At 37.6% G+C, this 14135-nt stretch overlaps 1 protein-coding gene across 1 annotated transcript; it reads right to left on the reverse strand.

Annotated features, from left to right (window-relative positions):
* Positions 1 to 2610: 2610 nt before the first annotated feature.
* On the reverse strand, positions 2611 to 13974 carry BIN2 (bridging integrator 2). Its single transcript, XM_053456039.1, has 11 exons — positions 13837 to 13974; positions 12374 to 12454; positions 12024 to 12078; positions 10951 to 11045; positions 10687 to 10782; positions 9683 to 9790; positions 8541 to 8626; positions 7545 to 7620; positions 6688 to 6770; positions 4910 to 6024; positions 2611 to 3406 (listed from the first exon to the last, which is right to left on the reverse strand). The coding sequence occupies exons 1-11, from the start codon at positions 13912 to 13914 to the stop codon at positions 3303 to 3305; spliced, it is 1977 nt and encodes a 658-aa protein (XP_053312014.1). The 5' UTR covers positions 13915 to 13974; the 3' UTR covers positions 2611 to 3302.
* Between the last annotated feature and the right edge of the window lie 161 nt (positions 13975 to 14135).

Consider the following 14135-nt stretch of genomic DNA (forward strand, 5'->3'; position numbering starts at 1 on the left):
AACTGAAATGTAATAATTTTCCAGGGATCTTACATCTTTCAGTAAATAATTATAAGAAGAGCGCCTTTGTTCTTCATTTGGCCTTGTCTTCTTTATAATGAAGAAATATACCAGCCTTACAAAACCTACATGTGATTAAGAATATCAACTGAAGTTTCCCAAACCTCAGGCACCAATAACCAGCCAGTCCCCTATTTAATACACATTGAGACTAACTCCTGAATTCATGGCTCTTACAAATATATATTTTTTAACTAATATTCTATACGTCTAACACTATCTTGTGCCAAGCGCCTATAAAACATATGTAAAACATAACATTACATCAAAATTAGATAATGCTGTATGTAGCCAGTCACTTGTATTTAGTTAAATGGCTCTTATATGCTCTATATATATGGTCAGTAGTCCGTGGACTATTGCTTAATGAGTTCCTTCTGCTCTAGCAGGCCATACCAAATAAAATCATGGAGGTTTGTGCAAGAGGAGCACATATCTTCATTCCCTCAAAGACGTGGGTGACCCATTGCTCCTCTGATGGTGCAGTTGCCTCCTACTTGTATGCCTGGACTGTAGATAATATAAGTATTCTTCAGCCCAGAGTCTCTGGAGCCCAAGGAAGTGATCAGGAAGGACACACTTAGCTGGGTCATGTAATGCAGTTTTGTGTGACTCTGAAGTATGAGTGCAGCAATGCGGCATGCAAGATAGAATGAATCCAGCCATCCGAGACAGGTAAGGAATGTTGTGATTGAATAAGTGTGCTTTAAATTATTTATCTACAGTCGGCTCCAAGCAAGCAAATAAACCATTTTTAAGACGCTCAAACACACATGAAAAAGGAGTACTTCTCAGTCATGTGATCCAAAACCAAATGAATGAACTTACAAGAGGTTTTGAAACTTAAACAGTCCGAATTTTCTTTTAAATTCTTATAGTACTTAACGTGGGAGACGTCTGCTCAGAGCAGGTCAGATGGCTGTATGTAATGTTTTGTGTGAGATCACTGAAGCAATCAGGGAGAGTTGCCCTACAGTTGGCTTAATAATGTAAATGCCATCTATATCAGTACAATAGTTTTTTTTTATGAGAAATGTAACCAATGTTTCTGATGTGTGGTATGTGTGCCTGAGAATTAGCGTATTGGCTCGATTATAGGCCGCACCCTAAAAGTTAGGTGCTTTTTTAAAGAAAACATTTTCTTAGTAAAAAAACCACTTAGTAGAATAGATATGCTGCCACGAGGCCAGAACAATGCAGCCAGATTCGTGCAGAAATGCTTGTTGTTCTACGAGAATTTGTCTTCATTATAAGGGTCTCTCTGAGTGCTTCCTTAAAAGCGCAAAGCCACAGAGACAGCCTTTCCTCTATTCCCCTATACTCTGTGCTGGCTTGGTGAGGGTCCCTACAAGACCTCTCTATGCACATGTGCATAAAGCCAATCAAATATGGTGTGAAATATCAGATCATAGAGGAGGCTTTGGGCTAGCTCACAACGAAACACTAACCTTGTAGGTCTTGTTTTGCTGTGCACGCAGGACGCCACTAGGTAGATAATTCAGTCGTCTGTCGCACAGTATTCTCATTGACCCACCTGTTCTTATTAAAGAGCACCTTGTTAATTTGCGAGACCATCCTGAAAATTGTTTGGGGTCCTTTAGGACAGGAGCTGGGGACAACTGCTGCTGATGCCCAATAACTGACTAGTGCTTCCACTACTTTATTAACTGGCATATCATCTAATATTTAAATGAATTGTCTTTACATATTCCATTATATATTCAAGATGAGAGATAGCTAGAATACTTACAACCCCCATAACCTGCAACTTCTCTGTGATTTTAATGCCAATGCTATATTTAATGTTACCTTAAAATAGCATAGGGAGTGACCGTAAATATTTGTTTACTGGTTCACTGCCATCTAGTGTTCACAAGTGTCAATACACTCAGAAAACACCTGGCTTGGTAGAATGCACAATAACCAACCAGATTCAGTGAAAACAGACCCAATGAATGTATGGATTAGTACATTTCACTAGAGGTGAGGGAGCATGTTGTGATGGAGTGGAGTCCCAGTTTCGGCTGAAGCAGACCCACAGCCAGCCCTTACAGGGGTACCCAAGTCATGTTCTTTAGGACGGGGTCGCGTAATTTCACGTTGCATGACCTATTGTTAGTGGCGCGGCAGCTCATGCTGCCACCATGCAATCCCCACGGTGAGTTGTTGTGTATGTTAGTGTGTCTGGGTATGTTAGCGTTTATGTGTCTGTGTTTCCTGCCAATAGTGCAATATCTTTAAAAAGTAATGTATTTTGAAGCAATTTTCTGCATTTACGGGTCATTAAAATATCCGCAACCTTGTCAGTTTGGGTTACATCATGTTTAGGTAGCCGTTGAAATGCATCACACTATGCCTGGTAATTGAACTGTATTTTTCCACCTGCTGAATTTAACCCCTTTGTAACTAAATGCAGCATTAAAAACATAATTCTTAATTCACCCACATTGTATTCATAATTTTTGATGGGAGCACCTAACTCTCATGTGACGCAAAAATTGGAGTTAAAACAAAGACTGAAATGACTTTGTAAAAGTTTATTTTTTTATTTTTTGATTAAATATTTAAAAGAAAGAATAAAATAAGGTGTCTGCTAATTATAAGAGGTTGCCCTTAAAGCATACAAATCATTGTATGTGCTTATTTTAAATGGTTTTAGAAAATTAAACATCTAATTTAATCCTCCCCTTGCGTATACTAACTGCACCATGAAGTGTAGTTTCCTATCTGTCCTGCACAGTTGACACCTGACATTTCAGTTTCTTAGTTGAGTTTTTATTGAACTCCTACAAGTTATAGTACATGCTTCAGCATGGTGTGTGAGGATAAAAACGTAGCGCATAGCTGTCCGTATCCTGCCGGTGGTCGCACTTATGTCAACAAGTGGCACCTGCGGCCTGTCAATATTTTCTGCAGTCCTGAAATACATAAAAAAAAAAAATCCAACTCAAATGTTATTCCTGAATTACCAGCCCAAAGGGACAGTTACTTTATCTAGGAATATTAGTACACAGTACTGCCCTACAATCTGCCAGAGCCAAATAATTCAGATGTCTTCAATCATGCCTCTATTTTTAATGTTGGTGAATCTAAAGCTATGTTATCATACTGACTAAACAGCTGCTTATTATTACTAAGCATAAATTATATGGTGGTATTGTAAAATGATGGTATGTTGAAAAAATGCTTGTTTCTGCATGCAAAATCTACATACACAGGTTTACATGACACATGTGCCAGCACTAAAGTCTTTGGCCATCATCTTCTCTTTCAGGTACCAATTCTTGTTTCTTGTCTGTGGAGGATGGGAGGTTGCTTTCATTGGCTTGGAGGTAGCTTTCAGTGACTACATAGAAAAGAAACATGATATATTATAGTGAAGGGTTAACGGTATCCATCTCTATGATGCTTTTAATTGCTTTCATGGGTTTAAAAGCACAGTATATATTATACAAAGTGCATGATACTATGGGACTGTCTATACAAAGATTAGGGGATCAGCAGTTGTATTACTAAAGAAAAGAAAGATTTCTAAGCAACATTTCTACTATTCTTTACTAGTGACTTCATGCTATTCTGTCTGAGCTATATCCCAGCAGGGCTGGAGATAACTAAGTGGCTCTGGCACTTTAAGGCCAAGAGCTGCTGAATACCGTATTTGCTCGATTATAAGACAACCCCCCCAAATTTGAATATTAATTTAGGAAAAAAAGAAAAAGCCTGAATATAAGACTATCCTATAAGAAAAAAGTTTTACTAGTAAATATTGATTCACATGTAAACCATTTTTTCATATTTAATAAAAACAATGATTAATAAAAATGCATATTTTGTTTTTATTACCTTTTGTTTGCTAACCTGCCCCCAGTTATGTACATCTGTCCCCCATATATGCATTATACCCCCTATATAACACTCTGCCTCCCTGATATCCCACTCTGCTGCCAGATATGCCTTATACCTCCTATATGCTACTCTGTTTCCCATATATGCCTCTTGACCCCCTATTTGCCACTGTGCCCCCCAGATATGCCTTATACCCCCTATATGCCATTCTGCCTGCCAGATATGACTTTTAACCCACCTAAATGCCACTCTGTCTCCCTGATATTCTGTTTAACCCCCTATATGCCACTCTGCCTCCAGAAAGCCCTTATACCCCCCCATATGCCACTCTTACCCTCCCCTGACCAGTGCTTCCCTAGACTTCTCCCCATGCTTCAGATTCCTTGCTGTCTAGTGGGGCAGCCAGTGGAGGTCTGCACGATGCGTGCAGACAACCTCTGCTGCTGCTGCCACCGGGGCTTCTATGGTGGAGCACCATGTGATGCCGGCGCTCCGTCATAGAAGTCCCAGAGGAAATGCCGGCAGCAGCGGTGTTTGTCTGCGCGCATCGAACAGACCTCCACCGTCTGCCGGAGAGGAGGATTCAGGTCCCCTGCAGCGCTGCGGGGGATCTGGATCTTAGTCTTGTAGTCAGACCTCTTTTTGAGCATTTGCTCGGAAAAAAAACTTGTCTTATAATCGAGCAAATACGGTATGTTTTTATACTCTTGTAGCACGTGGCTGTGTAATGCTGGACCCAAAAGTAAAGAAACTTTAGTGATGCTTACCTGTCCGCTGGTTTAGGGGTGTGCTGCTGATTGCATGATTGCCTTGCATATTATAAGAATTAAATGTATAGTAGTATTGGAGGACAGCTGACTATGGTTCAGCCTACCAAGTTCACTAAAAAACACTCCAAATCATTCACTCATATATCATCTGTGTATCTTGACATGGTACTCTGCGTTTTTATAAACATTCTAAGTGCAACAATGAATATATCAGTGAATTACAAAATCCTTACCCGAGCTGCTGCAATTATCTACATGCTGTGTTCCAGCTGATGTCTGAGAATCTGGCTCATCTGGCTCTGAACCCTCGTGCAAGGCATTTTCATCAGGTTTACAAGTGAAATGGCTCGATTCAGCTTGTGGTAGATATTCTGCTGTTGATTTATTGTCAACTTGTTTCAAATCAGCGCTAATTTGCTTATAATCCTTTTCTGGCTCCAGAACATTTTCTTCAGACATATTTTTACAGTTTGAAGAAATTTCAAGGGCAGAATCTCCTTGTGTGAAATCTTTAGAAGTACTTTCTTTAATGTCCCCCGTGTCTCCATCTACCTTGCCTCCTTGACACTGCCCTAAATCTTCTTCCTTCGTGTCCCCATTGTCACCCTGTATGATGTCCTTTGTGTCCTGTTTATGGTGCACAGATTCCCTCTCTGCATGCACATTGTATCTGCATAACGTGTTCGTTGTTGCTTCCTGCGCCGCATGCACAGGTCTGTTACTTTCCTCAGTATTACTATGTGTTGTATCCCCTTGGTTACATTGTGTTCCTTCTTCTAAGTCTTTCTCTGTCCTTTCCCTTGAACTTTCCTCTGCCTGATCCTCTGATTTTCCCTTTTTTGTTTCACCTGTTGCATTGTCTCCTAAATCACCACGTGCAATTGCATCAGACTCCTCTGTTGAGTCTACTAAGTTTGTCTGCATTATTTGTTCTGGAGTCACCAGAACTACTTCCTCCAAACCACCCTTGTTTGATTTGTCAGGCCATTTTTGATTTGTGTCTTGTGAGCTCTGTTCTGTAGAGTCATTTAATGATTCCTCTTTGGATTCCAATGATTCTTGTTCAAATTCTTCTGAGGTCTTGCCAACTTCATCCATTGGCTTCTTGAATAGACTGCCTGATAGCTCAAGATCATCCTTTGTTTCTTCTGGTGATTTGCAGGCATTTCCATCCCCAGAGGAAGAATTTTGTATTTCATTTGTATCAGAGCACAATGTACTATTATCAAGCTTCTGGTCCATGGACTCGCCATGACTGCTTGGACTATTTACCCCTGTGTCTACTGAAGCCATAAAAAATGAACTGGTGCACTTTATAGGAGATGAAATCATCAAAGAGTTCCTTTTGCTGAAAAAAGGAAAAGTAATATGTGTTGGTGGTAGCATATTAATAATAATTTAAAACAAGATTATGTTAATAATCTAATCATTATCAATGCAACATCCAAATATTAATTAAGTCCAAATATACTTGTAAAACTAAATTCTCTTTTTACCTAAAGTCAATGGACTGGACAGGAAATGAATAACCATAGGGATAACGACAAAGTAAACGCCAATTGCTTTTATTATAGTTGTGATCCACTTAAATGTGTTATTTTCTCCTGGACCCAAGGGCACCCTGTGTAAATAAATTGATCTTTCCTTTTATAGTCATTTGTTGCATCTTAGTAGCCAATGGTGCTGGTTAATTTTTTAGGCTCCTAATGTATTGGTTTAACACTAATATTGGCAATTTACCACCTTCTGGTGCTGAGCAGATGGATGAGATTACATAGTTCTTCTAAGATTACCTAAGGAGAGGGTTAATTTTTTTCCATGGTAGGAAACAGGATTTCATTTACCTTCTGTATTTGTTCCAGGGTATGATTTGCCTTTTCTACTGGAATTAAATGCTTGTTATTGGAGGTCATCTAGTTTGCTATTGTATATGTAAGAGGCTGGTCCTAGACATCGCCAAAGTCACTGAAGCATGTTATTTGTAAGTTTTTGAAAAGTCAACACAGTATACCTTTTTACTCCTTTGATGATAAAAACTTTATTGGAATGCTGTTTCTCCAGTTTGCTCATCACTTCATACAGGTCATGGTTCAGCTATAGAGAGGAACTGATGTCAATGTTATTGTTCATTTGAAAAATAAGAAGGCAAAATAAACTATTCATTTTATTTGGAAGAATATGGAAATATAATATGCCAACATACATAAATAAGTGAACAAGTACTTTCCTTGTGTTGCTTTTGTGAGCAAGTCTAGCACAGCTCACACAGGCCTGGTAAGGAGAACCAGGGGTCTCACTTGGCCCCAGCTTGAGCTCTCCATTGAAGTGTGGAAATATCTGTCCCCATGAAAAAGAACACCCTAAATAAACCCAATGTAAGAATCCACCCCAAAGTAGTTCTGGAAGCCATCAGTTCTTATAGATTGGCAAACCAATGTTTTAAGGCGCATAAGATGTTAACACTTTGGAAGTATTCAATTGTGGCCTTTGCTCCAAAAGTTAAAATTATTTTTGTAATATGTTATTTCTCAACAAGCAGGAAATGATTTCATATAGTAGAAAATGTACCATGAGAGATGGCTACAATAATCATTATACAAATATGATGGGATTTTGTATGCATTCTAAATAAAAGATTTTCCACAATACAATGTGTTGCATGATTTACATTACATCTCTGAAAAGTTTAAATGTTTTAAAAAAATGTTAAAATAATCTTAAATTACTGATGACTATTTTTTTTTTTTAAATATTAACATCTGTTTTCTGGTATGAAAGATTCATTACTTTTTTCACTATCCCACAGCCAGCCTATTATAGAGAAGTACCAAAACAACTGATATCAGAACCCACAAACTGATACTATACCTTACTCATCTCTTTGAAGAAAACATCTCTCAGATTAGAAATGTTCTTGAAAACGGTGATATAGCATCCAATTCGACTACAATAAAGCACAACATATGGGGAGGGGGGATTGAAATGGCAGTTAAATATTATTTGTTTTACAGTAATAAAGTGTATAAAGTTTGACTTACTTTTGTAGAGAAATGATCATCAGTCCAGCACAAGCTGGTACATAATTATGTGTATATATATATATATATATATATATATATATATATATATAGAATTTGCTGTGGTTTACTTTAAATATGGTATCTTAGGGAAGTGTTATGTTGCTATGTATATATCCAAATGTCTTACATGTTTTTCAGTTTTCGTTTTTTTATATAGTGCAGAATTTCTTCCGCGATACAAACATTCCGCAAGTTGCAGTAAATAGTGCAAAGAAACTGTTCGGTTTGCTGCACATTGCTACCAAATCCAACTAAAAAATACAATCCCTAATGACCTTAAAATAGTCCAGCTCCCCTGAATGCAGCCACAGATTGTACTGCCTATCTCTGTAACTCAGCTTTTACAAACATATATCTTTTGAGGTTAGAAGAACCTGGTGCTAGTTAGAACTGCTAACCCCTTTTCAATAAAAAGTAAAACAAAAATATACTTTTCTTCAGGTTTCTTAATTTGCATGTTAACTTTAAATTAAAAACATTGCTAAATTTATGATGAACTTTTCCTTTGTTCTTTTTTGAGAAACAGAATTTAGGACCATCTTCTCTAAAAGACCTTTGGTTCTTCATCTGCTAGGATATGCATTAGCATCTTCTATTACGGTGTGGTCTAGTTGAGCTGAGATCTCCCTTAATCCAGCATAGTTAATGCTGTTTGATGATGGATTGCAAGAGACCAGACCCTATTGTCATAAATCCTTCCTTGGAAGTCAGTGTGACTACGGTTAAGATGTCATTTTTTAGGTTCTAGGTGTTCAACAATGCTTCTGGTGAAATCTGTTCATACCTGCTATACAAAACAGGCAGCTCTTCTCGTAATTCCTTATTCAAGTCCTCGAATACCATTTGTGCTTTATTGAACTCTTCTTCAGCCTGGTAAGAAGTTGACATTTATACAACATCACGTCTCCATCATTCATTTAACATGTTAATTTAAAAATATATTGAAACATATGAGTTGTTGGCATGCCTCAAAAAGGTCTTTTGGTCTCAGAACTCAACTACATTCTGACTGAAACTGCAAAGCTGTAAAGAACTGGCCAGTCTGTTTGGAAGCTTGGTCCTGGACAAAGCGTATCTCGTGGTTGGAGCAGAACCCTTTAAGATTGGATACCTCCCAACCATGTTTTTTTTTTCAGGAAAACGTCCTGAGTCCCTCAATATTGGGAAGAACATCTGATCACCCTTGACCAGCACAGCAAGCTGTGACATTGATTGAGACATGTGCGCCCCCAAATAAGATATCCTGATTTGGACACCTGAAATGTAGGTGGGTATGACATTGTATTTTAAGTTTCTGTGCTCTACTACAATTATTAACCATTATTTAGCTGTGACTGTGGGACTTGTCCTGAAATTTTAGTTTTTTACTTTTGATCTAGGTACATCACTGACTTAACTCATATAAATTTGATTGCATTTGCTGACTTCATCAATCTGTACGAATCTCCGAAAACCAGGCCAATCCCCCCACGAAACGCTAAATGTGTTGTAATGATGCCGAAACAGCTTGTAATGGCAACAAATCTTGGCAAACAAATTAACAAACATTTTGGAGATTTTGCTATTTGTTTGTTTTCTTCCTTGTTATCGGAGATTCATATGAAGGCACGAAATTGGAAAATTCTGTTTAAAATAAAGTGTGTACTAATCCGATCACACAAGTCTAGTAAGCACATTGTTTTGAATTGCTTTCTCATAGAAGTCAAGGCAACTCAACTCATGGTTTGAGTGACCTAGGTCTTCAGTGGGAACTCATCTCCTGCTGAACTCATGGTTAATTTACAGTAGGCATGTGCATGCAATGAACTTTTGTATACTTCATGCTCCAGTAAGGTTCCCCTTTCTCTAATAGTTCCATGGAATCAGCTGGCACACTTTAAATAAAATGTAATATATTTTGATAAGATTAATCAGATGTGCTTTTACCTTGGTAATTTTGGCCTCATCCTTCTTCTTGGCGTTCTGAAGTGCCTCCAGGTGGTGTCTGGCACTGTCATAGTCCACCAGTTTCCTGCCCCGCTTGGCTATTTTCTCCTGTGTGTTATTTACATGATGAGTGCTGGAATGAAACATATATTCTACATACTACAGGGCATGTAACCACATGGACCTACGTTTTGTGTAATTTTACATGCTACAAATAATTTCTCAATTTACACGAATATATGTTTGAAAAAAGACAATATTAAATATTAAAAAAGACTGAGATCACTAAAAAAATACATGAACATTATTTGGAATTAAATTCATTAAAGTGACTCCGAGTATTAGCACAACTTAAATCGATACGTTCTACACAATTTGGATTTTGCCTATATATTTTTTCCTTTTTTTTAACCCCTTGTTTAACCCTAAACCTAACCTTATTTAACAAATTGCCCACTGACTAACCACCCACCACACTTACTAAATAATAATAATGAGTTAAATGTTAACCCCCCCTTTTGTGATAGCCCAGCAATACATTAAATCCCTGTAAATTAATCAAATGAAGGGAGAAAACAAAATCACTGACAGAAACACAGTAAAATATACAGTGTATTTTAAATGTAACCCTTCCAGTGCTGGCACATATTGAACTAATAGAATAAATGAAAACCATGCAATACCTGTACTACATAAACCTTACAAATCAGTATAATTACACCATCATTGATTAAAACATATTTGCGTAATTACTTTAGGTTGTCAATTAGTTGAATTTTACAGAATGGCCAGAGGATTTTTACTAGATTACAGTGGATTAGGCTTAAAAAAATACCGTGATTATGGGATCAGTGACTAGATGTGTATGTGGCCTTGAGCCGTTATCAATTTTTTGGTTTGTGTCCTGACAATTGCTTACTGGTGACTGAACCTTCAGGACATGACACGCTTTTTCATGAAAAGTCTGGATTTCCGATGGTAGTAGGTAGTTTAAGCAACCCTACCTTCATTTCATAGAACTGAGACATGTAATTCTCCATGATATGCACTGCCTGGTCTGAGAACTTCTCCTCATAATCACTCCATAGGAGGTCATCATTCTGACAAATTATAACAACAAAAAAGCAAAACACAAAAACGCAATTTACTTTGTGATAGATTTCTTTCTGCAAATTAAAAAACACTTTGAATTAATTCCTGCATTTAATAAGTCCATTAATTTTAATCAAACAAAATAGATTTCAAGAATCACAATAACCAACACCTACCTCTACAATGTCTTTAAGGTCATTGTAACCATCCCAATCTGCTCTGTAAATTGTAAACAGCGTTTCAGATAATTTCTTAGAGCAGTCATGCATTGCTGCAGGAAACAGAATAACACAGATTACAAGGAAATCACGTACACAGCGTGTCAGCCAAATGTTATACCAAATGTTATACCAAAATATAAGCCTGTTGGGAATTGATTTAGTACCGTCCAGTGATATCCCTTACAAAAAATTACTGCAGTTTTTCTGAAGTAATATTGCAGTTTTTTGGACATGAAAAAACTGCAATACTGCACTTTTACTGCACATTTACTGCGCATTTACTGCAGTTTTACTGCATTTGTACTTCACTGTACTGCAGTGTTACTGCACATTTACTGCACTTTTTTTTATATTGCAAACCTACAGTTGTACTTCAATATACTGCAGCTTTATTGCATTTGTACTTCCGTACAAAAATAACTGCAGTAAAACTGCAGTACAGTGAAGTACAAATGTAGTAAAACTGCAGTAAATGTGCAGTAATACTGCAGTAAAAAGTATTACTTCAGAAAAACTGCAGTAATTTTTTCGTAAGGGATCTCACACTAGTAACGCTAATTATCGCGAGCTGATTGGAGAAAATCAGGCCACGTGCTCAGTTTTTAACCCATAAAAAACTACGTCCTGCAGACTCTCGTTGCCCTGATCATTATGGTTGCCTGTTTTCTTGCTCATTATGTACTGTCCGGCATATGGTATACCAATCCTATTTTGATTAGCTTCCATCGCTAGTTTAAGATATTCTGGGTTGGACATATTTTTTTCTAATTTCATTTCTGGTAGTTCATTTCTCTGCCTACCTATTAGTGTTGTGCAGGTCTACCTGTGAATGGGAACTAAAAGCAAAATCTTCAGTCGAACCATGTCATCTTTTGGAAATCGAGAGAAATGTTTCTATTATGGGGTTCCATCTTGCTGAGGTGTTAAACAGAGCCCTAAATATTGTTGCAAACAGAAACTCCTGGTGCCACAGTACAGACCTTTTGTGATGTGGCCCCTAACCATTACATATAGAATGGTAGCCTCACCTTTCACAGAAGTGTAGACTGCTTTCAAATCCTTGTGTAATTTATTTCCTTCGCTCTGAAAAACAAATACATAACTTCTGATTGGAAGATTGTTGACTTAAGTATTATATTGGAATATTTTGGTACATAATTGACTGGCCCCATTGGCTATGTGTTTTTAACACAGGGTTGTACACAATGATATTGAACAATAAGAAGTGGTGAATAGATGCTAAAATAAGTAGACTGGACAAAGCTCATGTTTTTAAAAATCAGAAGATTTACAGCACAAAGGGTCTAGTGTTGAGACAAAGAGTATGGCATTTAAAAAGTATGACAGAAAAATTAATGCTTGATGTTTAATGTTTTACCTGTTGCCGGTTAAAGTTATAAGAACTTTGCTCAAACATCTCATCTTTAGTTTCTATGGTTCTTCCCAATTTTTGAAGAACCTAAAAATAAGTTGCAGGTTAGTTAACATAGTAAATCAAAATAACAAAAGATCTCCCTTGTAAATGGCCCAGTGAGCAGCAGCACACTGGGGAGCTTGACCGCCTAGTAGGGCATTCTGCATAGCGGCTTGCTGGCAAAGGAGTTGCTGCTCCCCCTGGACCTGCCACCCTAGAGCTAGTCAGCCAAACAGTGGCATATTCTGCCTAGGCTGACAGGTCTAGTTGGTAGTCCACCAAACGGTTGGCAGATACCTCTCTGGTGGGGCCATGGGCATCTGAGATATTTCACATTAAAGTCAGCAGACACTCCTACGGATCCTAGCCGCTAAACAGTTCCAGAGTAGTACGGCTAAGACCCGGTCAGGCACAGGGTGTGATTATACTCCTGTGGGAAGGGGAAACAGGATAAAAACAACTCCACGACAAACTAAACAGTCCTCTGCGGCCCATGTTCAGCGACAATCGGCTACAAAGAATATCCAATGATAAGTCAAATAAACAAACAACACTGCTATAATAATCTGCACTTCCTGACTTAGCAATACTGTAAGTTTTACAGGAAGTTAAAACCACTGTGAATTTACAAAAAGGGGATCTACCGATATGATACTTTCATCTTCCTCAACGGTTACTGCTTTGTAGTAAGCAAAGGTACGAGTTAAAATGTTGCTTTTGTGGGACGGCTTTGAGGGCTTAAGCTTTACATTTGTGTACGCATTGTAAGCCAACATTAGAGACACAAATAACCTAACAAATATATAAACATTTCACATGTATTTGCCACTTTATCCTTCTATTTTTAATACACTTTTCCATATTACCCCTATCGTAGCCCGCTATATTCTTTGCAGCATTTTACTCCATGCACCATACATGATCTCATCATATCATATTCTCATAACTCCGCCAATCATCCCCCTCTTCATTTTATCTTCATATAATAACAATATTCAACCTTGTTCTTTATATATTTTTTAATGGACAAAAAAAAACATGCACTTTTAAAAATATATCCTGTTTCTACTTTGCATTTATTCTCAGAGACCTACATAATTAAGAATCTAACATTATTCCTAATACAGAATAGCTGAAAACTTCACGTTTAGACTGTGGTTTCATTACTGCAGCCCCCTGCTGTATTGTTATTATGCTTTTCTGAGAAGGCGTAATAAAGGAAAATGTAGAAAAAGTGTAATTTCCCTTTCAATGCGAAGTTTAGTAAACAACAGCATTGCAGTAAAAATACATTACAGTACTAATTACTATCTGTTGCCTTCTGGTTTCTTAATGAAAGATATGTCACACTAATAACTTCTTGTTTTCTAGTTAAACTGACGAAAACAGTCATATTCTACAAAATATGCTACGGTAGCTGAATTTACCTTTTCTTGAGCACGGCTGAATCTTTTTTGTACATTTTTGGCAAAGATCCCTGCTCCTCCTGGCTTTGCCTCCGCCATGACTCTTAGTAAAGGTAATAGTAGAAGCAGTCTCTTAGTAAGCTTAGTGCTTGTGTGAGTTTTTTGTTTTCAGACTTCTTACGAGAAATAGAGAAGTGCTAACTCCTCCCATGCTTCACTTCTTCCGTTGAGAAAGAAGTGGTGTTAGAATTGTTTTTATAAATTTCATTTAAGGTATTTCATGCCTCTGCCTACCTATTAGTGTTGTGCAGGTCTACCTT

The sequence above is a fragment of the Spea bombifrons genome, chromosome 2, assembly GCF_027358695.1.
Source record: "Spea bombifrons isolate aSpeBom1 chromosome 2, aSpeBom1.2.pri, whole genome shotgun sequence".
NCBI classification, from domain to species: domain Eukaryota; kingdom Metazoa; phylum Chordata; class Amphibia; order Anura; family Pelobatidae; genus Spea; species Spea bombifrons.

Bases quoted from the DNA above. Each gene is read 5' to 3' on its own strand.
- BIN2 (XM_053456039.1), bottom strand. From the start codon at position 13,914: ATGGCGGAGGCAAAGCCAGGAGGAGCAGGGATCTTTGCCAAAAATGTA. The intron at 12,079-12,373 runs GTAAAACATTAA...TTTGTTTTTCAG, and splicing joins ATAACTTTAACCGGCAACAG to AGCGAAGGAAATAAATTACA. The intron at 6,771-7,544 runs GTATAGTATCAG...TCCTCTCTATAG, and splicing joins TCTTCAAAGAGATGAGTAAG to CTGAACCATGACCTGTATGA.